Raw genomic sequence first — 25,488 nt, forward strand, 5'->3', positions numbered from 1 at the left:
CCTAGTTCTCAGTGTTATCAGTGTTATATCCTAGTTCCCAGTGTTATATCCTAGTTCCCAGTGTTATTAGTGTTATATCCCAATTCCCAGTGTTCTCAGTGTTATATCGTAGTTCTCAGTGTTATATCCTAGTTCCCAGTGTTTTATCCTAGTTCCCAGTGTTATATCCTAGTTCCCAGTGTTATATCCTAGTTCCCAGTGTTCAGTCTTATATCCTAGTTCCCAGTGTTATATCCTAGTTCTTAGTGTTTTATCCTAATTCTCAGTTTTATCAGTGTTATATCCTAGTTATCAGTGTTAAATCCTAGTTCCCAGTGTTATCAGTGTTATATCCTCGTTCCCAGTGTTGTATCCGGGTTCCCAGTCTTATATCCTAGTTATCAGTGTTAAATCCTAGTTCTCAGTGTTATCAGTGTTATATCCTAGTTCTCAGTGTTAAATCCTACTTCCCAGTGTTACATCCTAGTTCTTAGTGTTATATCCTAATTCTCAGTTTTATCAGTGTTATATCCTAGTTCCCAGTGTTATCGGTGTTATATCCTAGTTATCGGTGTTATATCCTAGTTTCCAGTGTTATATCCTAGTTATCAGCGTTATATCCTAGTTCCCAGTGTTATATCCTAGTTCCCAGTGTTATCAGTGTTATATCATAGTTCCCAGTGTTATCAGTGTTGTATCCTAGTTATCAGTGTTGTATCCTAGTTCTCAGTGTTGTATCCTAGTTCTCAGTGTTGTATCCTAGTTCCCAGTGTTATATCCTAGTTCCCAGTGTTATATCCTAGTTCCCAGTGTTATATCCTAGTTCCCAGTGTTATAACCTATTTCTCAGTGTTATATCCTAGTTACCAGTGTTATCAGTGTTTTGTCCTAGTTCTTAGTGTTATATCCTCCTTCTCAGTGTTATATCTTAGTTCCCAGTGTTGACTGAAGTACCTAGTGCTAATGGAATGAAACAAGTCGTGTTTCATCAGAAGAATATTATCTAGGGATCTGTCCCAAATGGCACGCGTATTCCTTATGGAGTGCACTACCAACCAGAGCCCTATGGGCCCTTTATATTACAATAGTGGGCCATTTGGAATGCTATCTGTATCAACACTGATGCCAGGATATTCAACAACAAAGACATGTTTATTATGGTATCCTCTCTGGTCTCTTGGATTCTGGCTCCTGATCATTGCATTGGGATATCAATATTGATGCCTATGTGTACAAACACAAACAGAAGCAATGCCGTCTGATACAGCTCAGAGTAAACATGAGGACTGCACACACAACCACACACACAGCCTGTGTAATGGCTGCCACCTGCCTGTTCTTCTGTACCATCAGTGTAATAGTGTTCTGTGAAGCATAACGTAGCTGCACCTGCCTGTTCTTCTGTACCATCAGTGTAATAGTGTTCTGTGAAGCATAGCGTAGCTGCACCTGCCTGTTCTTCTGTACCATCAGTGTAATAGTGTTCTGTGAAGCATAGCGAAGCTGCACCTGCCTGTTCTTCTGTACCATCAGTGTAATAGTGTTCTGTGAAGCATAGCGAAGCTGCACCTGCCTGTTCTTCTGTACCATCAGTGTAATAGTGTTCTGTGAAGCATGGCGAAGCTGCACCTGTCTGTTCTTCTGTACCATCAGTGTAATAGTGTTCTGTGAAGCATAGCGAAGCTGCACCTGCCTGTTCTTCTGTACCATCAGTGTAATAGTGTTCTGTGAAGCATAGCGTAGCTGCACCTGCCTGTTCTTCTGTATCATCAGTGTAATAGTGTTCTGTGAAGCATAGCGAAGCTGCACCTGCCTGTTCTTCTGTACCATCAGTGTAATAGTGTTCTGTGAAGCATAGCGAAGCTGCACCTGTCTGTTCTTCTGTACCATCAGTGTAATAGTGTTCTGTGAAGCATAGCGAAGCTGCACCTGCCTGTTCTTCTGTACCATCAGTGTAATAGTGTTCTGTGAAGCATAGCGAAGCTGCACCTGCCTGTTCTTCTGTACCATCAGTGTAATAGTGTTCTGTGAAGCATAGCGTAGCTGCACCTGCCTGTTCTTCTGTACCATCAGTGTAATAGTGTTCTGTGAAGCATAGCGAAGCTGCACCTGCCTGTTCTTCTGTACCATCAGTGTAATAGTGTTCTGTGAAGCATAGCGAAGCTGCACCTGCCTGTTCTTCTGTACCATCAGTGTAATAGTGTTCTGTGAAGCATAGCGAAGCTGCACCTGCCTGTTCTTCTGTACCATCAGTGTAATAGTGTTCTGTGAAGCATAGCGTAGCTGCACCTGCCTGTTCTTCTGTACCATCAGTGTAATAGTGTTCTGTGAAGCATAGCGAAGCTGCACCTGCCTGTTCTTCTGTACCATCAGTGTAATAGTGTTCTGTGAAGCATAACGTAGCTGCACCTGCCTGTTCTTCTGTACCATCAGTGTAATAGTGTTCTGTGAAGCATAGCGTAGCTGCACCTGCCTGTTCTTCTGTACCATCAGTGTAATAGTGTTCTGTGAAGCATAGCGAAGCTGCACCTGCCTGTTCTTCTGTACCATCAGTGTAATAGTGTTCTGTGAAGCATAGCGAAGCTGCACCTGCCTGTTCTTCTGTACCATCAGTGTAATAGTGTTCTGTGAAGCATAGCGAAGCTGCACCTGCCTGTTCTTCTGTACCATCAGTGTAATAGTGTTCTGTGAAGCATAGCGTAGCTGCACCTGCCTGTTCTTCTGTACCATCAGTGTAATAGTGTTCTGTGAAGCATAGCGTAGCTGCACCTGCCTGTTCTTCTGTACCATCAGTGTAATAGTGTTCTGTGAAGCATAGCGTAGCTGCACCTGCCTGTTCTTCTGTACCATCAGTGTAATAGTGTTCTGTGAAGCATAGCGAAGCTGCACCTGCCTGTTCTTCTGTACCATCAGTGTAATAGTGTTCTGTGAAGCATAGCGTAGCTGCACCTGCCTGTTCTTCTGTACCATCAGTGTAATAGTGTTCTGTGAAGCATAGCGTAGCTGCACCTGCCTGTTCTTCTGTACCATCAGTGTAATAGTGTTCTGTGAAGCATAGCGTAGCTGCACCTGCCTGTTCTTCTGTACCATCAGTGTAATAGTGTTCTGTGAAGCATAGCGAAGCTGCACCTGCCTGTTCTTCTGTACCATCAGTGTAATAGTGTTCTGTGAAGCATAGCGAAGCTGCACCTGCCTGTTCTTCTGTACCATCAGTGTAATAGTGTTCTGTGAAGCATAGCGTAGCTGCACCTGCCTGTTCTTCTGTACCATCAGTGTAATAGTGTTCTGTGAAGCATAGCGAAGCTGCACCTGCCTGTTCTTCTGTACCATCAGTGTAATAGTGTTCTGTGAAGCATAGCGAAGCTGCACCTGCCTGTTCTTCTGTATCATCAGTGTAATAGTGTTCTGTGAAGCATAGCGAAGCTGCACCTGCCTGTTCTTCTGTACCATCAGTGTAATAGTGTTCTGTGAAGCATAGCGAAGCTGCACCTGCCTGTTCTTCTGTACCATCAGTGTAATAGTGTTCTGTGAAGCATAGCGAAGCTGCACCTGCCTGTTCTTCTGTACCATCAGTGTAATAGTGTTCTGTGAAGCATAGCGAAGCTGCACCTGCCTGTTCTTCTGTACCATCAGTGTAATAGTGTTCTGTGAAGCATAGCGTAGCTGCACCTGCCTGTTCTTCTGTACCATCAGTGTAATAGTGTTCTGTGAAGCATAGCGTAGCTGCACCTGCCTGTTCTTCTGTACCATCAGTGTAATAGTGTTCTGTGAAGCATAGCGAAGCTGCACCTGCCTGTTCTTCTGTACCATCAGTGTAATAGTGTTCTGTGAAGCATAGCGAAGCTGCACCTGCCTGTTCTTCTGTATCATCAGTGTAATAGTGTTCTGTGAAGCATAGCGAAGCTGCACCTGTCTGTTCTTCTGTACCATCAGTGTAATAGTGTTCTGTGAAGCATAGCGTAGCTGCACCTGCCTGTTCTTCTGTATCATCAGTGTAATAGTGTTCTGTGAAGCATAGCGAAGCTGCACCTGCCTGTTCTTCTGTACCATCAGTGTAATAGTGTTCTGTGAAGCATAGCGAAGCTGCACCTGCCTGTTCTTCTGTATCATCAGTGTAATAGTGTTCTGTGAAAGCATAGCGAAGCTGCACCTGTCTGTTCTTCTGTACCATCAGTGTAATAGTGTTCTGTGAAGCATAACGTAGCTGCACCTGTCTGTTCTTATGGTGGCTCACATAAGTGCATTCACTGGGACAGGCTGCAGGGGTTGACGCATACACACACACACACACACACACGTGCGCGATACACCTATCGCACAGTATCATCATTCAGAGATGATGCACCCATAGGTTAGAGATATGTTTTCTAATGATCATGAAGTGAACCCATATTCTCAAGGGGAGCACAGCCGCTGACAGAGAGGAGGGGAGGGAGGTTCACTTGCAATAACACTTGCAATAACATAACAGATTCACAATTATTAAGGATTCAACCCATTGAAAAGAAGAGACTAATTTAGCCGATATCATTGTAATAGAATGTTATACGATAAACCAGAACAGTCAGTCATAGAGAGCCAGTGTTCTGCCTGGTGCCCCCGTTAGGCAGTTGAAATGAGTGACTGATGACTGACCATCAAGTATTATCAAATCTGCTTTATTTGCCGTTCTCAACATGACATGAACTACGGAGGCCTCAGAGGATCAATCGTAATCACATAACACAGGGCCCATGGCCACCAAGTTTCCAATAGCATATCCTTATAGCAGTGTTTTGAGTCTTTGTTGAAGAAAAAAGAACAGCCACTTTAGTAGAGAGACTTACAACTGGGTCCTGACTAAATGATTTAGCTGAGGTAGCAGCGCAACAGACAAGCCCTTCAAGGTGTTCATGGATTATGGAAGGTTATGACACAGTTTGACAAAAGCTTCAAGAAATAAACTCTGCTCTGGATATCGGAATTCAGATTTCCCTTATTGTTGTGACGTGACACCAGAGAGATATACAGCAGTGTGGGTATGTGTCAACAGGACAGCCATAGAGAAATGAGCTGAGAAAACAAACACTTCTCTGACTGACAGCCAGGTGAGAGAGGGGGAGAGAGAGAGAGAGAGAGAAAGATGTAGAGAGAGAGTGAGCGCAAGAAAGACAGAAAGAAAGAAAGGAGGGAGAGAGAGAGAGTGAGGAAGAGCGAGAGGGAGAGAGAGCGAGAGGGAGGAAGAGAGAGAGAGAGAGAGTATTACTAGGTAGTGACTGGTCGGTCTGTGAGACTGATGTGTTATGAAGACAGATGGGTCTGGAATGAACTCACTAACACAAAGACAAAGAGACAGATACACTAACAAAAGCCATGCAGCACAGTGAACATCCTTGAGCTGAAGCATGGCACTGACTCCACCAGACACACAGACAGAGAAGATGCTGTACTACCGACTAGAAGCTAAATCTGCCCAAATATAATGCAGTATCCTGCATCTTTCTGAACCACAGACTGGATCACAGTCCAGGAAACCTAGTTAGAACCTTTTCACCCATCGGAGAACCCTCAAACCATTCTAAATGGTAAGAGTGTTGAACAAGGCCTATCAAACAATACTGTTGTTTATGAGGTCGGAACCTTACTAGTAGTCTCAGGCCCCCAGGTGCAGTCAGTGGGGGATGGAGGCTCAGGCCCCCAGGTGCAGTCAGTGGGGGATGGAGGCTCAGGCCCCCAGGTGCAGTCAGTGGGCCCCCAGGTGCAGTCAGTGGGGGATGGAGGCATCTGATCTGACCACAATTGATCTAGAGCCAGAATGAATAGGATGATCGCTGCCCAGTGATCATGTTACCTATTATAGACTGCAGTTGTAATGTCCTCCTCCCAACCGCCTCCACCCCCCCATCCTCTCCTCCCCCATCCTCTGAAATGTGTCACCCTGTCATACAGATATGTTATCAGAGCTAGATAGAGTGATATCTGAATCATGATATCAGGGAGAAATCACAAGACCAGACGGTGCAGCAGAGGTAGTACTGGTAAAAGTCATAATGACAACATTAGCCTTTTCACCGCTAAAATGACAGAAATGTCAAAATGCTCCACAGCCAAACTACCGTATCAAACAGAGCCGAATTTTACCCAGGAAAATGTTGAGTGTCTCGACACAAAACTGTAAGATACACAAGACAAACAATCATTTGGGCGTCAGGTAGCCTAGTGGTTAGAACGTTGGACTAGGACCCGAAAGGTTGCAAGATCGAATCTCTGACCTAATCTGTCGTTCTGCCCCTGAACAAGGCAGTTAACCCATTGTTCCTAGGCTGTCATTGAAAATAAGAATTTGTTCATAACTGACTTGCCTAGTTAAATAACGGTAAAAAAAAAATAATTATAATGAATGAAACAGTTGAGATGCAATCGACAGCAAAATGATGGAGTCTGATTATTTTTCCAGTTGAGCCTCATCCATGATGATAGTGGAGATTTCACAGGCCATGATGAAAACCCTTCAGGCCCAGCATCTCAGAGGTGTATCATCACCCTGTAAGAGCCTTTTGTTCCCAGCCTAAATAGCACACTATTCCCCATATAGTGTACTACTTTTGATCAGAGCCCTATCGGCGTACTCCCACTATGTAGAGAAAAGGGTGTCATTTGGGACGCAAACTTTCAATCTGGTCCATTTGCACCACACAACACCATACCGATCTCCTCACAGAACCTCACACATACACAGCATGCAAGCTATTATAGACCTACCACACTAGGCTATTATATATTAATGATTAATCACTGTCAGATATTTAGCTTGTTTTAGTGTGATATATGTTTCATAATCTAATGGCAATAATGAAATGAATGTACTACTATACAGGTGATCAATATAAAATGGAGTATAACTGAATATAATAGAATAGAAACATACTGGTGATGAGTAGAGTCAGCCCATTCTATCCTTCTATATGAGAATCAAAACTAATTGTCACATCATCAAGCAGAAAGTTCCACGTACAGATCAGAGCAATTAGTCTGGAGTGAGACAGCTGTAGTTAGAGGGTTAATGATGCTCTTAACACATGTTATGTCTCAACCTCATTTAGATGGGCTTCTAGTGATCCACTCACACACAATCTGACACGCACGCATGCCTACAAACACACACACAAACGCACAAAGATTCCCTCTTTCAGAAAGGAGAATAAACCAATACTCAGATGGTACATTACAGCTAGAGACAGAACACATATCAGTCAGGTATAACATGTTCACCAGACACTAAGTACGCATTATGATGACACACACACACCTCAGACGTCAAAACTCCCTATAACCATTACTGTCTCCTTGAAAAACATGCCTGGCAGGGTGCGGAGGAGAGGAGAAGAGCAGAGGAGAGGAGCAGAGGAGTGGAGGAGAAGAGCAGAGGAGTGGAGGAGAAGAGAGAAGCGGAGGAGAGAAGCGGAGGGGAGTAGCGGAGGGGAGTAGCGGAGAAGAGGAGCGGAGCGGAGAAGAGGAGCAGAGGAGAGGAGCGGAGGAGCGAAGGAGAGGAGAGGAGCAGAGGAGTGGAGAAGTGTAGGGGGAGCGGAGAAGAGGGAGAGTTGAGGAGAGGAGAGGAGAAGAGGAGAGGAGCAGAGGAGAGGAGCGGAGGAGAGAAGCGCCGCGGAGAAGAGGAGCAGAGGAGTGGAGGAAAGGAGCAGAGGAGAGGAGCAGAGGAGAGAAGCGGAGGGGAGGAGCGGAGAAGAGGAGTGGAGAAGGGGAGCAGAGAAGAAGAGTGGAGAAGAGGAGAGAAGCGGAGGGGAGAAGCGGAGGGGAGGAACGGAGAAGCTGAGGAGTGGCGGAGCAGAGGAGAGGAGCAGAGGAGAGGAGCAGAGGAGAGAAGCTGAGGGGAGGAGCGGAGAAGAGAAGCGGAGGAGCGGAGAAGAGGAGCAGAGGAGAGGAGCGGAGCGGAGAAGAGGAGCAGAGGAGAGGAGCGGAGAGGAGTGAAGGAGAGGAGCGGAGCAGAGGAGTGGAGAAGAGTAGGGGGAGCGGAGAAGAGGGAGAGTTGAGGAGAGGAGTGGAGGAGAGGAGTGGAGGAGAGGAGCGAACGAGAGGATCAGAGGAGAAGAGCAGAGGAGTGGAGGAGAGGAGCAGAGGAGAGGAGAGGAGCGGAGGAGAGGAGCGGAGAGGGGGAGTGGAGAAGAGGAGGGGGAAAGGAGAAGAGGGAGAGTTGAGGAGAGGAGTGGAGGAGAGGAGCGGTGAAGCGGAGGAGAGGAGCGAAGGAGAGGATCAGAGGAGAAGAGCAGAGGAGAGGAGGAGAGGAGCAGAGGAGAGGAGCGGAGGAGAGCAGAGGAGCAGAGGAGTGGAGGAGAGGAGCAGAGGAGTGGAGGAGAGGAGCAGAGGAGAGGAGCGGAGGGGAGGAGCAGAGGAGAGAAGCAGAGGGGAGGAGCGGAGAAGAGAAGCGGAGAAGAGGAGCAGAGGAGAGGAGTGGAGGAGAGGAGTGGAGAAGAGTAGGGGGAGCGGAGAAGAGGGAGAGTTGAGGAGAGGAGTGGTGGAGAGGAGCGGAGGAGAGGAGCGGAGAATAAGAGCAGGGGATAGGAGCAGAGGAGAGGAGCGGAGGAGAGGAGCAGAGGAGCCGAGGAGCAGAGAATAAGAGCAGGGGATAGGAGCAGAGGAGAGGAGTGGAGGAGAGGAGCCGAGGAGCGGAGGAGAGGAGCGGATGGGAGTGGAGTGGGGGAGTGGAGAAGAGGAGGGGGAGCGGAGAAGAGGAGTGGAGGAGGGGAGCAGTACTGTAGCTAGCTGCCTTTGAATCAGCCCAGGCATGCGTTTTAAATAATGTGGCCTCTCCTGAGTCAGAGCACATAGCAATACACACACACACACACACACACACACACACACACACACACACACACACACACACACACACACACACACACACACACACACACACACACACACACACACACACACACACACAAAGACTGACACGTATACAGTACATAACCTTACACACAGCGTCTCTCACGACACAACACACAAAACAAAATACATATTTTTGACACATGCTTCTTCCTCACACTAGCAAACAGTTAACCTGCAACACACACCCACACACACACACACACACACATAAAACCCAGTCTATGAAACACGGTGACTTACAGTGTTTCAGTAGCAGAGCTACAGCTACTGCTGCAGCAGTAGAGTTAGTACAGACGGACTAGCAGCAGAGAGACTGGAAGGAAGGCTTCTGTCTCCCCTCACCAACATGTGGACTATGAGACTGGAATACTAAACAAGACCATGCTGAGTGACAGTATATTCTGTGTAGCACATTTGCTACAAATGCATTGCAATGCTTGTCGGTGAATCTTGCCACACACTGAAATGTATGTATGACGCAGCCTTATGCATACACAATAGGATTTCTTCTCACATAATGTATCTTGGTTGAACAGCAAATTAAATCATTTGAAGAACCCTACAGCACCAAAGGAGAATGTTAACATTCATATGGAACAATGTATACACCCAACAACCTTCACATGTAACCCTCGCGTGTTTTTGTGTGCTTGACTGTTGGTGCCGGATAGTTGCAGTATGCATAGCTGTATCTCTATCACAGTCTATTTCTCTATCACAGTCTGTTATGTGTAACTTCTCTCTCACCTCAAACTCTCTCGGCAGGACATACAAGACAGTAGAGGACAGGAGAGGACAGGAGAGAAGAGGACCTGAGAGGACAGGATAGGAGAGGAAAGGAGAGGACAGGATAGGCGAGGACAGGAGAGGACAGGACAGGAGAGAAGAGAGGACAGGAGAGGACATGATAGGAGAGGACATGCGAGAAGAGGAGAGGACAGGAGAGGACAGGACAGGACAGGAGAGGACAGGAGAGGACAGGATAGGAGAGAAGAGGATAGAAGAGGACAGTAGAGGACAGGATAGGAGAGGACAGGACAGGAGAGAAGAGGACAGGAGAGGACATGATAGGAGAGGACAGGACAGGACAAGAGAGAAGAGGAGAGGACAGGAGAAGACATGAAAGGAGAGGACAGGAGAGGACAAGAGAGAAGAGGAGAGGACAGGAGAGAATATGAGAGAAGAGGATAGGAGAGGACAGGATAGGAGAGGACAGGACAGGAGAGGACAGGAGAGGACAGGATAGGAGAGGACAGTATAGGACAGGAGAGAAGAGGAGAGGACATGATAGGAGAGAAGAGGACAGGAGAGGACATGAAAGGAGAGGACAGGAGAGGACAAGAGAGAAGAGGAGAGGACAGGAGAGAATATGAGAGAAGAGGATAGGAGAGGACAGGATAGGAGAGGACAGGACAGGACAGGAGAGGACAGGATAGGAGAGGACAGTACAGAAGAGGAGAGGACATGATAGGAGAGAAGATGACAGGAGAGGTGAGAGCTGAAGCATGGTCATGTCATGTGACCAAACACATCTTAATGATATGCTTCCAACACAACACACTTTGACCTCTCCTGTTATCTGTCTGACACGGCAAATAGATGGTTTTGATTATTACTATAATCATAATAATCCATAGGCTACATTTTTGCTGGTATTCAATAACACTTCAATAATACTACGACAGAAAGCTTGAGCGTTGTTGAGACTTTGAGTGGATGAGACTATGATTTAAAAAAATCAAGTTTTGATGAATCCATAATGATACAACAGAAACATTTGACCTCCCCAAAAAGATTAAGACGCAGAGGAAAACGACAACAACTCACCCAAAATCATCCTGGCTTTTCCTTCTCTCTGCTCCTATCGTTTAACAGTGCTCCCTCGTTTCCCCCGTCTCTCCCTTTTCTCCAAAGGGACAATGGCTCCAAATTGTTTTCTTTTTTTCACCGCTCCTCTCCCTCTCTCTCTCTCTCTCGCGCTCTCTCTCTCTCTCTCTCTCTCTCTCCAGCAGGCAAGTCAGAAAAGCAAAACTAAATGTGAGGGGAGACTGCTGCTGCTACCACCTGCTACCACTGCTACCACTGCACATGCTGTCTGTCTGTCCCTCGCTTTGCCTTGCGTCCGCCCTCACCAGGTGACTAACAGTATGTGAGGAGGAGGAGGAGGAGGAGGGGGGGGGGGGGGTAACGCTGCTGCAGTTGTGCTGCCTGTCTGTCTCAGATAAGCCTGGGGGTTGGGGGGGGGCGTCAGAAACAAGAGGGAGGGAGAGCTACTGGCCAAAGTTTTACTACCTAATGACAGAATGAAGTCTAACTACCCAATTACAGAATGAGAAGCAGCTAATGTGGCTTCATCTGGATCTTCTACTCCAGAGAAGCCAGAAAATGTAATGGTCTCCAACACCAACTAAAACAGCTGATAAGCTATATCTGTTCAGCGGGAACATTGGAATGCCTCTCTCTCTCTCCTCTCTCTCTCTCTCTCTCTCTCTCTCTCTCTCTCTCTCTCTCTCTCTCTCTCTCTCTCTCTCTCTCTCTCTCTCTCTCTCTCTCTCTCTCTCTCTCTCTCTCTCTCTCTCTCTCTCTCTCTCTCTCTCTCTCTCTCTCTCTCTCTCTCTCTCTCTCTCTCTCTCTCCTTATTTTTGGGGTTGTGTATAACCTAAAGGAACCTTACATGTCTGTGCTAAGTGTGCTCTGATTGGTGGCAGCCTCGACCAATGGGAGCAGCGACAGGCACTTGTCATCATGCAGAGTGTAAGTCATGAAGGAGACAGCACTGGACTGATAATGCATGCGTGTGTCCCTCTCTATCTCCACCCCCACCCCTCTCTCCTCACTCCTGCGCCCAGTGGAATGGACAGCATGTTTTGTCGGCTTGCATCCGTCGCTTTCTCTCGTCGTTTATCGCCCCTGCCCCTCATCCCTCTGTTCTTTGACTCCATGTGATCGTGGACTTGTTGTAGGATGAACCTTTTTATCTTCTCTTTCTCTCCTTCTCCCCATCCTCCTCTCACTCGTCAACCTATCAGGCTACGCATTCTGTCACCCTGTTCTATTGCCATCAATGGACAGGATTTGGATGGAGGGACAGAAAGAGTGGGAGGATGGGTAAAAAATAAATGGAATAGAAAGTGACAGAGCGGAGGAAGCAGGAAAAGGAGGGGCAGAGATTAAACTAAAATGCAAACTGACAGAGGGATGAAGAGACGTGGAGTGACGAGAGGAAAGGATTGGGAGCAATGGGACAGAGAGACAAGAGAGGAGAGGACCGGGAGCAATGGGACAGAGAGACAAGAGAGGAGAGGACCGGGAGCAATGAGACAGAGAGACAAGAGAGGAGAGGACCGGGAGCAACGAGACAGAGAGACAAGAGAGGAGAGGACCGGGAGCAATGAGACAGAGAGACAAGAGAGGAGAGGACCGGGAGCAATGAGACAGAGAAACAAGAGAGGAGAGGACCGGGAGCAATGAGACAGAGAGACAAGAGAGGAGAGGACCGGGAGCAACGAGACAGAGAGACAAGAGAGGAGAGGACCGGGAGCAATGAGACAGAGGGACAAGAGAGGAGAGGCAGAGATTAAAACATGCTGCTTGTGGATGAAACAAAACCAAGAAGTCAGCTAAATATTCTATCCTGTTTTGCAGTCTCAATCTATGCAGTTTTCCTTAGCTCACCCCTTACTCAACAACTGCCCCGAAAGAAGGAGAGTCACGGGCTTGAAGAGGGAGAAAGAGCAAGAGAGAGAGGAGAGACCTATTCAGAAGCACAAAGCCATGATGCCATTGAGAAGCGGACTGGCAGTTAAAAAGGGAAAGATCAGTCAGAAAGAAGGGCTTAACAAAACTGTAAAAAAATGTATCTTTGGGGACATCTCCCCTTGGGGACAGAGCACACAGTGGCAAACACACAGACACACACTGAAACACATGGCCTAGGGCTTGCTAGAGAAACACTGCTGCCTGCCTGTCTGTCTGTCTGTCTGTCTGCATGTCTGTCTGTCTTTATAGTGCCTTGTCTTCTCTCGTCCTCTCCCAGTCCTACCTGTCTCAGGCTCTCTCCCTTTCTCCTTGTCTCAGTCTCTCTCTTCCTTTCCTTCCCTCTGTCCCACTCTCCCTCTTCCCATGTCCTCTCCCTCCCTCTTCTCACGTCCTATCCCCCCACTACCTCTTCCTCTCCTTCCCTCTCTCCCTCCCCCACTCTCTCCCTCCTTCTCTCCTTGTCTCAGGCTCGGGCAGTGTGTATGAGTCAGAGAGATGTTGGAGTGAATACTAAAGAGTCTGCCTGACATCTCTAATACCTTACTGCTGCACTACACACACACACACACACACACACACACACACACACACACACACACACACACACACACACACACACACACACAGATTAGGAGCCACACATTGTATACATAAACACACAGCTCATACTCCACCTCAAGGCAAAGACTTTCACTCACACCAGCATCTTTTAACATATGACTAACATACAGTATGTAAGCTTATGTAAATATCCCAACGAACCACTACTACCACACTGAACCTTACCATGTCAGCTCTAAGTATAGCCTGCTAACGAAACACCAACATACAGGTAACTGACTAAATAAAGGAAACCCCAACATAAAGTGTCTTAACCTCTTGGGGCTAGGTGGGACGCTAGCGTGCCACCCGTGGTGCACTCCATCAACAGCAGGTGCATTTCAAGAGCGGCAAATTTGAATCCAAATAAATGTCAAAATTCAAATTTTTCAAAAATACAACTATTTTACACCATTTCAAAGATAAACATCTCCTTAATCTAACCACGTTTTACGATTTCAAAAAGGTTTTACGGCGAAAGCATAAATTTAGAGTATGTTAGGAGAGTACATTTACAAGAGTTGTGTGTAATGTTTTGTCAAGTCAAAGACAGGGTCACCAAAACCATAAAACCAGCTAAAATGATGCACTAACCTTTTACAATCTCCATCAGATGACACTCCTAGGACATTATGTTAGACAATGCATGCATTTTTAGTTCTATCAAGTTCATATTTATATCCAAAAACAGCGTTTTACTATGGCATTGATGTTGAGGAAATCGTTTCCCTCCAATAACCGGCAGTCAAGTCAGCGTCACAAATTAAATAATTAAAATTAGAAAACATTGGTAAAATATTATATTGTCATTTAAAGAATTATAGATTTACATCTCTTGAACTCAATCAACTTGCCAGATTTAAAAATAACCTTACTGGGAAATCACACTTTGCAATAATCTGAGCACTGCGCCCAGAAAAATACGCGTTGCGATACAGACTAGACGTCATGTTGGGGAGATCTAAAATTGAAAATACTATGTAAATAATCCATTACCTTTGATTCTCTTCATCAGATGTCACTTCCAGGTATCACAGGTCCATAACGAATGTAGTTTTGTTCAAAAAAGCTCATCATTTATGTCCAAAAATCTCCGTCTCGTTAGCACATGATGTAAGCCAGCCGGACTTCTCGTCATGAACGAGGGGAAAAAATATATTTCCGTTCGTTCAAACATGTCAAACATTGTATAGCATAAATCATTAGGGCCTTTTTTAACCAGAACATGAATAATATTCAAGGTGGACGAATGCATACTCTTTTATAACGTATTGGAACGAGGGTACCCAACATGAACTCGCGCGCCAGGTGTCTAATGGGACATCATCGTTCCATGGCTCTTGTTCGGTCAGATCTCCCTCCAGAAGACTCAAAACACTTTGTAAAGGCTGGTGACATCTAGTGGAAGCAATAGGAAGTGCCAAAATATTCCTAAGCCCCTGTGTTTTTCAATGGGATAGGTTTAAAGTCAATACAACACATCAGGTATCCACTTCCTGTCAGAAAATGTCTCAGGGTTTTGCCTGCCAAATGAGTTCTGTTATACTCACAGACACCATTCAAACAGTTTTAGAAACTTTAGAGTGTTTTCTATCCATATATAATAAGTATATGCATATTCTAGTTACTGGGTAGGATTAGTAACCAGATTAAATCGGGTACATTTTTTTTATCCAGACGTGCAAATGCTGCCCCCTAGACCCAACAGGTTAATAGGACGTTGGGTCACCACCAGCCGCCAAAACAGCTTCAATGTGCCTTGGCGTAGATTCTCCAAGTGTCTGGAACTCTATTGGAGGGATGCGACACCATTCTTCCAAGAGAAGTTTCATCATTTGGTGTTTTGTTGATGGTGGTGGAAAACGTTGTCTTAAGCGCCGCTCCAGAATCACCCATAAGTGTTCAATTGGGATGAGATCTGGTGACTGAGACACACACACACACACACACACACACACACACACACACACACACACACACACACACACACACACACACACACACACACACACACACACGTTTTAAACCCTCTATGCTCCTTTGAGACCCCTCTTTCAAAGTCACAGACATCTCTTCTTCTGGCCATGGTAGCGCCAAATAACGGACAACTGGGTATTTTTATACATGACTCTAAGCATGATGGGATGTTAATTGCTTAATTAACTCAGGAACCACACCTGTGGGGAAGCACCTGCTTTCAATATACTTTGTATACCTCATTTACTCGTGTTTCCTTCATTTTAGCAGTTACCTTCACATAAAGTTAAACACTAATGAACAGAATGCAACTCAAACACACTTCAGAAAGTATCTCCATTTGTGACATGCTGCTGTGTGAAAGTACAGTGTGGGAAAATCCATTATCTGCAAAAGTTTAAGTTCTGGCCTATAGGGACACAGAGATTGGAAATGGAACTTGATCCCAGCTATGCAATGGGTGTCCATATTGAAATCCCTGGGTGCAGTCTTAGTGTATGTGAGATCTGGGCAGTCAATCTGGCACAAAGATCTGGGCAGTCAATCTGTCCCTCCCTGCAATTCTCAGAATGGCGATTCCCTGTCCCTGTCCCTGTCTCTGTCTCTGTCCCTGTCTCTGTAATTGTGTCTCTAACTGCGTCCCAAATGCCGCCCCATTTCCTATATAGTGCATTATTTTGACCAAGACCCATAGGTCCACTATGAAGGGAATGTGGTGCCATTTGTGACAAAGACTCCATCAGCAGAAGAGGGCAGATAAAGTTTCCTCATTAGTACTGTTGCTATCAATAATTCAGCTGCAGGTCTTGTTGGGCTAAATGGTCCGGATGCTAATGTGCAGGGGCCTCTGTCTGTCTGTCTGTCTGTCTGTCTGTCTGTCTGTCTGTCTGTCTGTCTGTCTGTCTGTCTGTCTGTCTGTCTGTCTGTCTGTCTGTCTGTCTGTCTGTCTGTCTGTCTGTCTGTCTGTCTGTCTGTGTTGTCCTGTCCGTCCCGTCCCGTCCGTCTGTCCGTCTGTCCGTCTGTCTCTGTGTGTGTGTGTGTGTGTCTGTGTCGTCCTGTCCTGTCCGTCTGTCCCGTCCGTCTGTCTGTGGTGAGCCTGCACGGCTTTAATGGATGTCATGAAGAGGGGGTGAAATAGGAGCATGGGGATCCTCTGTCACATCACCCATGGGTGGGAGGAGGGGGGGAGTAGGAATGTGACGGAAAATGGTCTGTCTACTATGTCATGCCCATAGAGCAATCAGTCTGAATGGATAGGTCCTCAGTCTGAATGGATAGGTCCTCAGTCTGAATAGATAGGTCCTCAGACTGAATGGATAGGTCCTGAGTCTGAATGGATAGGTCCTGAGTCTGAATGGATAGGTCCTCAGTCGAAATAGATAGGTCCTCAGACTGAATGGATAGGTCCTCAGTCTGAATGGATAGGTCCTGAGTCTGAATGGATAGGTCCTCAGTCTGAATGGATCGGTCCTGAGTCTGAATGGATAGGTCCTGAGTCTGAATGGATAGGTCCTCAGTCTGAATGGATAGGTCCTCAGTCTGAATCGATAGGTCCTCAGTCTGAATGGATAGGTCCTCAGTCTGAATGGAGAGGTCCTCAGTCTGAATGGAGAGGTCCTCAGTCTGAATGGATAGGTCCTCAGTCTGAATGGATGGCTAATACTGCCCTCAGTGTGGAAGCTATCTACTGGCTAATACTGCCCTCAGTGCGGAACCTATCTACTGGCTCATACTGCCCTCAGTGCGGAAGCTATCTACAGACTAATAATGCCCTAGCAACTATCTACGGGCTAATACTGCCCTCAGCAACTATCCACTGCCCTCAGTAGCTATCCACCGGTTAATAATGCCCTCAGCAACTATCCACTGCCCTCAGTAGCTATCCACCGGTTAATAATGCCCTTAGCAACTATCCACTGACTAATACTGCCCTCAGCAACTATCCATTGACTAATACTGCCCTCAGCAACTATCTACTGACTAATACTGCGCTCAGCAACTATCCACTGACAAATAATGCCCTCAGCAACTATCCACTAGCTAATAATGCCCTCAGCAACTATCCACTGACTAATACTGCCCTCAGCAACCATCCACTGGCTAATAATGCCCTCAGCAACTATCCACTGACTAATAATGCCCTCAACAGCTATCCACATGTTAACAATGCCCTCAGCAAATATACACTAACTAATAATGCCCTCAGCAAAAATCCACTGAATACTACTGCCCTCAGCAACTATCCACTGCCCTCAGTAGCTATCCACCGGTTAATAATGCCCTCAGCAACTATCCACTGACTAATACTGCCCTCAGCAACTATCTACTGACTAATACTGCCCTCAGCAACTATCCACTGACAAATAATGCCCTCAGCAACTATCCACGAGCTAATAATGCCCTCAGCAACTATCCACTGACTAATACTGCCCTCAGCAACTATCCACTGACTAATAATGCCCTCAGCAACTATCCACTGACTAATACTTCTCTCAGCAACTATCCACTGGCTAATACTGCCCTCAGCAACTATCCACTGGCTAATAATGCCCTCAGCAACTATCCACTGACTAATACTGCCCTCAGCAACTATCCACTGGCTAATAATGCCCTCAGCAACTATCCACTGACTTATACTGCCCTCAGCAGCTATCCACATGTTAACAATGCCCTCAGCAAATATACACTAACTAATAATGCCCTCAGCAAAAATCCACTGAATACTACTGCCCTCAGCAGCTATCCACAGGTTAATAATGCCCTAAGCAAATATCCACTGACTACTACTGCCCTCAGCAGCTATCCACATGTTAACAATGCCGTCAGCAAATATACACTAACTAATAATGCCCTCAGCAAAAATCCACTGAATACTACTGCCCTCAGCAGCTATCCACAGGTTAATAATGCCCTAAGCAAATATCCACTGACTAATACTGCCCTCAGCAACTATCAACTGACTAATAATGCCCTAAGCAACTATCCACTGACTATTACTGCCCTCAACAACTATCTACTGGCTAATAATGCCCTCAGCAACTATCCACTGACTAATACTTCTCTCAGCAACTATCCACTGACTAATAATGCCCTCAGCAACTATCTACTGGCTAATAATGCCCTCAGCAACTATCCACTGACTAATACTTCTCTCAGCAACTATCCACTGACTAATAATGCCCTCAGCAACTATCCACTGACTAATACTGCTCTCAGCAACTATCTACTGGCTAATAATGCCCTCAGCAACTATCCACTGACTAATACTTCTCTCAGCAACTATCCACTGACTAATAATGCCCTCAGCAACTATCCACTGACTAATACTGCCCTCAGCAAATATCCACTGGCTAATAATGCACTCAGCAACTATCCACTGACTTATACTGCCCTCAACAACTATCCACTGACTAATACTGCTCTCAGCAACTATCTACTGGCTAATAATGCCCTCAGCAACTATCCACTGACTAATACTGCCCTCAGCAGCTATCCACAGGTTAATAATGCCCTCAGCAAATATACACTAACTAATACTGCCCTCAGCAAATATCCACTGACTACTACTGCCCTCAGCAGCTATCCACATGTTAATAATGCCCTCAGCAAATATACACTAACTAATAATGCCCTCAGCAAATATTCACTGACTACTACTGCCCTCAGCAGCTATCCACAGGTTAATAATGCCCTCAGCAGCTATCCACAGGTTAATAATGCCCTCAGCAAATATACACTGACTACTACTGCCCTCAGCAACTATCCACAGGTTAATAATGCCCTCAGCAGCTATTCACTGGCTAATACTGCCCTCAGCAAATATCCACTGACTAATAATGCCCTCAGCAACTATCCACTGAATAATAATGCCCTCAGCAACTATCCACTGGCAACTACTGCAATCAGCAACTATCCACTGACTATTAATACCCTCAGCAACTATCGACTGACTAATACTGCCCTCAGCAACTATCCACTGACGAATAAGGCCCTCAGCAACTATCCACCGGCTAATAATGCCCTCAACAACTATCCACTGACTAATACTGCCCTCAGCAACTATCCACTGGCTAATAATGCCCTCAGCAACTATCCACTGACTTATACTGCCCTCAACAACTATCCACTGACTAATACTGCTCTCAGCAACTATCTACTGGCTAATAATGCCCTCAGCAACTATCCACTGACTAAAACTGCCCTCAACAGCTATCCACCGGTTAATAATGCCCTCAGCAAATATCCACTGACTAATACTGCCCTCAGCAACTATCCACTGACTAATACTGCCCTCAGCAACTATCCACTGACTTATACTGCCCTCAACAACTATCCACTGACTAATACTGCTCTCAGCAACTATCTACTGGCTAATAATGCCCTCAGCAACTATCCACTGACTAAAACTGCCCTCAACAGCTATCCACCGGTTAATAATGCCCTCAGGAACTATCCACTGACTTATACTGCCCTCAGCAGCTATCCACTGACTAATACTGCCCTCAGCAACTATCCACTGACTAATACTGCCCTCAGCAGCTATCCACAGGTTAATAATGCCCTCAGCAAATATACACTAACTAATACTGCCCTCAGCAAATATCCACTGACTACTACTGCCCTCAGCAGCTATCCACATGTTAATAATGCCCTCAGCAAATATACACTAACTAATAATGCCCTCAGCAAATATTCACTGACTACTACTGCCCTCAGCAGCTATCCACAGGTTAATAATGCCCTCAGCAGCTATCCACAGGTTAATAATGCCCTCAGCAAATATACACTGACTACTACTGCCCTCAGCAACTATCCACAGGTTAATAATGCCCTCAGCAGCTATCCACTGGCTAATACTGCCCTCAGCAAATATCCACTGACTAATAATGCCCTCAGCAAATATCCACTGACTAATAATACCCTCAGCAACTATCCACTGACTAATACTGCCCTCAGCAACTGTCCACTGACGAATACGGCCCTCAGCAACTATCCACCGGCTAATAATGCCCTCAGCAACTGTCCACTGACTACTACTGCCCTCAGCAACAATCCACTTGCAAATAATGCCCTCAGCAACTATCCACTGGCTAATAATGCCCTCAGCAACTATGCACTGACTAATACTGCCCAAAACAATTATCCACTGATTAAAACTGCCCTCAGCAACTACCCACTGACTAATACTGCCCTCAGCAACTATCCACTGGCTAATACTGCCCTCAGCAACTATCCACTGGCTAATACTGCCCTCAGCAGCTACCCACTGGCTAATACGGCCCTCAGCAGCTATCCACTGGCTAATACTGCCCTCAGCAACTATCCACTTGACTACTACTGCCCTCAGCAACTATACACTCAGGCTAATAAGGCCCTCAGCCACTACCCACTGACTAATACTGCCCTCAGCAACTATCCACTGGCTAATACTGCCCTCAGCAACTATCACACTTGCTAATACTGCCCTCAGCAACTATACACTCAGGCTAATAAGGCCCTCAGCAACTATCCACTGACTAATACTGCCCTCAGCAACTATCCACTGGCTAATACTGCCCTCAGCAACTATCAACTTGCTAATACTGCCCTCAGCAACTATACACTCACTAATAAGGCAATCAGCAACTGTCCACTGACTAATACTGCCCTCAGCAACTATCCACTCAGCTAATAATGCCCTCAGCAACTGTCCACTGACTAATACTGCCCTCAGCAACTATCCACTGGCTAATAATGCCCTAAGCAACTATGCACTGACTAATACTGCCCTAAACAATTATCCACTGATTAAAACTGCCCTCAGCAACTACACACTGACTAATACTGCCCTCAGCAACTACCCACTGACTAATACTGCCCTCAGCAACTATCCACTGGCTAATACTGCCCTCAGCAGCTATCCACTGGCTAATAAGGCCCTCAGCAGCTATACACTGACTAATAATGCCCTCAGCAAATATCCACTGACTACTACTGCCCTCAGCAGCTATCCACAGGTTAATAATGCCCTCAAACAACTACCCACTGGCTAATAAGGCCCTCAGCAACTATCCACTGGCTAATAATGCCCTAAGCAACTATACACTGGCTAATAATGCCCACAGCAACTTTCCTCTGGCTAACACTGCCCTCGGAATCTATCCACTGACAAATACGGCCCTCAGCAACTATCCACTGGCTAATAACTCCCTCAGCAACTATCCACTGACTAATACTGCCCTCAGCAACTATACACTGACTAATACTGCCCTCAGCAACTATCCACTGGCTAATACTGCCCTCAGCAACTATACACTCACTAATAAGGCCCTCAGCAACTGTCCACTGACTAATACTGCCCTCAGCAACTATCCACTGACTAATAAGGCCCTCAGCAACTATCCACTGACTAATACTGCCCTCAGCCACTACCCACTGACTAATACTGCCCTCAGCAACTATCCATTGGCTAATACTGCCCTCAGCAACTATCAACTTGCTAATACTGCCCTCAGCAACTATACACTCACTAATAAGGCCCTCAGCAACTATCCACTGACTAATACTGCCCTCAGCAACTATCCATTGGCTAATACTGCCCTCAGCAACTATCAACTTGCTAATACTGCCCTCAGCAACTATACACTCACTAATAAGGCCCTCAGCAACTATCCACTGACTAATACTGCCCTCAGCAACTATCCATTGGCTAATACTGCCCTCAGCAACTATCAACTTGCTAATACTGCCCTCAGCAACTATACACTCACTAATAAGGCCCTTAGCAACTGTCCACTGACTAATACTGCCCTCAGCAATTATCCACTAGCTAATAATGCCCTCAGCAACTGTCCACTGACTAATACTGCCCTCAGCAACTATCCACTGGCTAATAATGCCCTAAGCAACTATGCACTGACTAATACTGCCCTAAACAATTATCCACTGATTAAAACTGCCCTCAGCAACTACCCACTGACTAATACTGCCCTCAGCAACTATCCACTGACTAATACTGCGCTCAGCAACTATCCACTGACTAATAATGCACTCAGCAACTATCCACTGACTAATAATGCCCTAAGCAATTATTCACTGGCTAATAACGCCCTCTGCAACTTTCCACTGACTAATACTGCCCTCAGCAAATATCCACTGACTAATAATGCACTCAGCAACTATCCACTGACTAATACTGCCATCAGCAACTTTCTACTTACTAATTCTGCCCGCAACAACTACCCACTAGCTACAACTGCCCTCAACAACTATACAATAACAAATGATGCCCTCAGCAACTGTCCATTGACTAGTAATGACCTCAGCAACTATCCACTGACTAATACTGCGCTAACTGCCCTCAGCAACAATCCACTGGCTAATATTGCCTTCAGCAACTATCCATTGACTAATACTGCCCTCAGCAACTATCCACTGATTAATACTGCCCTCAGCAACTATCCAAAGACTAATACTACCCTCAGCAACTATTCACTGAATACATTTGCCCTCAGCAATTATCCACTGACTAATAATGCCCTCAGCAACTATCCACTGGCAAATAAGGACCTCAGCAACTATACACTGACTAATACTGCCCTCGGCAACTATCCACTGGCTAATAATGCCCTCAGCAACTATCCACTGGCAACTACTGCCATCAGCAACTATCCACTGACTAATACTGCCCTCAGCAACTATCCATTGGCTAATACTGCCCTCAGCAACTATCAACTTGCTAATACTGCCCTCAGCAACTATACACTCACTAATAAGGCCCTTAGCAACTGTCCACTGACTAATACTGCCCTCAGCAATTATCCACTAGCTAATAATGCCCTCAGCAACTGTCCACTGACTAATACTGCCCTCAGCAACTATCCACTGGCTAATAATGCCCTAAGCAACTATGCACTGACTAATACTGCCCTAAACAATTATCCACTGATTAAAACTGCCCTCAGCAACTACCCACTGACTAATACTGCCCTCAGCAACTATCCACTGACTAATACTGCGCTCAGCAACTATCCACTGACTAATAATGCACTCAGCAACTATCCACTGACTAATAATGCCCTAAGCAATTATTCACTGGCTAATAACGCCCTCTGCAACTTTCCACTGACTAATACTGCCCTCAGCAAATATCCACTGACTAATAATGCACTCAGCAACTATCCACTGACTAATACTGCCATCAGCAACTTTCTACTTACTAATTCTGCCCGCAACAACTACCCACTAGCTACAACTGCCCTCAACAACTATACAATAACAAATGATGCCCTCAGCAACTGTCCATTGACTAGTAATGACCTCAGCAACTATCCACTGACTAATACTGCGCTAACTGCCCTCAGCAACAATCCACTGGCTAATATTGCCTTCAGCAACTATCCATTGACTAATACTGCCCTCAGCAACTATCCACTGATTAATACTGCCCTCAGCAACTATCCAAAGACTAATACTACCCTCAGCAACTATTCACTGAATACATTTGCCCTCAGCAATTATCCACTGACTAATAATGCCCTCAGCAACTATCCACTGGCAAATAAGGACCTCAGCAACTATACACTGACTAATACTGCCCTCGGCAACTATCCACTGGCTAATAATGCCCTCAGCAACTATCCACTGGCAACTACTGCCATCAGCAACTATCCACTGACTAATAATGCCCTCAGCAACTATCCACTGATGAATACTGCCCTCAGCAAGTATACACTGACTAATAATGCCCTCAAACAACTACCCACTGGCTAATAAGGCACTCAGCAACTATACACTGACTAATAATGCCCTCAGCAACTATCCACTGGCTAATAATGCCCTAAGCAACTATCCACTGGCTAATAATGCCCTCAGCAACTTTCCTCTGGCTAACACTGCCCTCGGAATCTATCCACTGACAAATACGGCCCTCAGCAACTATCCACTGGCTAATAACGCCCTCAGCAACAATCCACTGACTAAAAATGCCCTCAGCAGCTATCCACTGACTAATACTGATCTCAGCAACTAGCAACTGACTAACACTGCCCTCAGCAACTATCCACTGACTAATACTGCCCTCAGCAACTATCCACTGACTATTACTGCCCTCAGCAACTATCAATTGACTAATACTGCCCTCAGCAACTATCCACTGGCTAATACTGCCTTCTGAAACTATCCACTAACTAATACTGCCTTCAGAAACTACCCTAACTAATACTGCCCTCAGCAACTATCCACTGACGAATACTGCCTTCAGAAACTATCCACTGACCAATACTGCCCTCAGCAACTTTCCACTGACTAATACTGCCTTCAGCAACTATCCACAGGCTAATAATGCCCTCAGCAACTATCCACTGGCTAATGCTACCCTCAGAAACAATCCACTAGCTAATAATTCCCTCAGCAACAATCCACTGGCTAATATTGCCTTCAGCAACTATCCATTGACTAATACTGCCCTCAGCAACTATCCACTGATTAATACTGCCCTCAGCAACTATCCAAAGACTAATACTACCCTCAGCAACTATTCACTGAATACATTTGCCCTCAGCAATTATCCACTGACTAATAATGCCCTCAGCAACTATCCACTGGCAAATAAGGACCTCAGCAACTATACACTGACTAATACTGCCCTCGGCAACTATCCACTGACTAATACTGCCCTCAGCAAATATCCACTGGCTAATAATGCCCTCAGCAACTATCCACTGGCAACTACTGCCATCAGCAACTATCCACTGACTAATAATGCCCTCAGCAACTATCCACTGATGAATACTGCCCTCAGCAAGTATACACTGACTAATAATGCCCTCAAACAACTACCCACTGGCTAATAAGGCACTCAGCAACTATACACTGACTAATAATGCCCTCAGCAACTATCCACTGGCTAATAATGCCCTAAGCAACTATCCACTGGCTAATAATGCCCTCAGCAACTTTCCTCTGGCTAACACTGCCCTCGGAATCTATCCACTGACAAATACGGCCCTCAGCAACTATCCACTGGCTAATAACGCCCTCAGCAACAATCCACTGACTAAAAATGCCCTCAGCAGCTATCCACTGACTAATACTGATCTCAGCAACTAGCAACTGACTAACACTGCCCTCAGCAACTATCCACTGACTAATACTGCCCTCAGCAACTATCCACTGACTATTACTGCCCTCAGCAACTATCAATTGACTAATACTGCCCTCAGCAACTATCCACTGGCTAATACTGCCTTCTGAAACTATCCACTAACTAATACTGCCTTCAGAAACTACCCTAACTAATACTGCCCTCAG

General features: G+C 45.9%; 1 protein-coding gene across 1 annotated transcript in view; it reads right to left on the reverse strand.

The window, feature by feature from the left end:
* The window catches only part of LOC106592553 (zinc finger protein 385A), a 462,236-nt gene extending 451,261 nt beyond the window's left edge, over window positions 1-10,975 (reverse strand). Inside the window, exon 1 of the mRNA XM_045696335.2 lies at window positions 10,690-10,975. Within this exon, the coding sequence (XP_045552291.1) occupies window positions 10,690-10,699 (10 nt within the window). The 5' untranslated portion in view covers window positions 10,700-10,975. The remainder of the gene's footprint in view (window positions 1-10,689) is intronic.
* Between the last annotated feature and the right edge of the window lie 14,513 nt (window positions 10,976-25,488).

This window comes from Salmo salar, chromosome 15 (assembly GCF_965601325.2).
Source record: "Salmo salar chromosome 15, fSalSal1, whole genome shotgun sequence".
Classification (NCBI taxonomy): domain Eukaryota; kingdom Metazoa; phylum Chordata; class Actinopteri; order Salmoniformes; family Salmonidae; genus Salmo; species Salmo salar.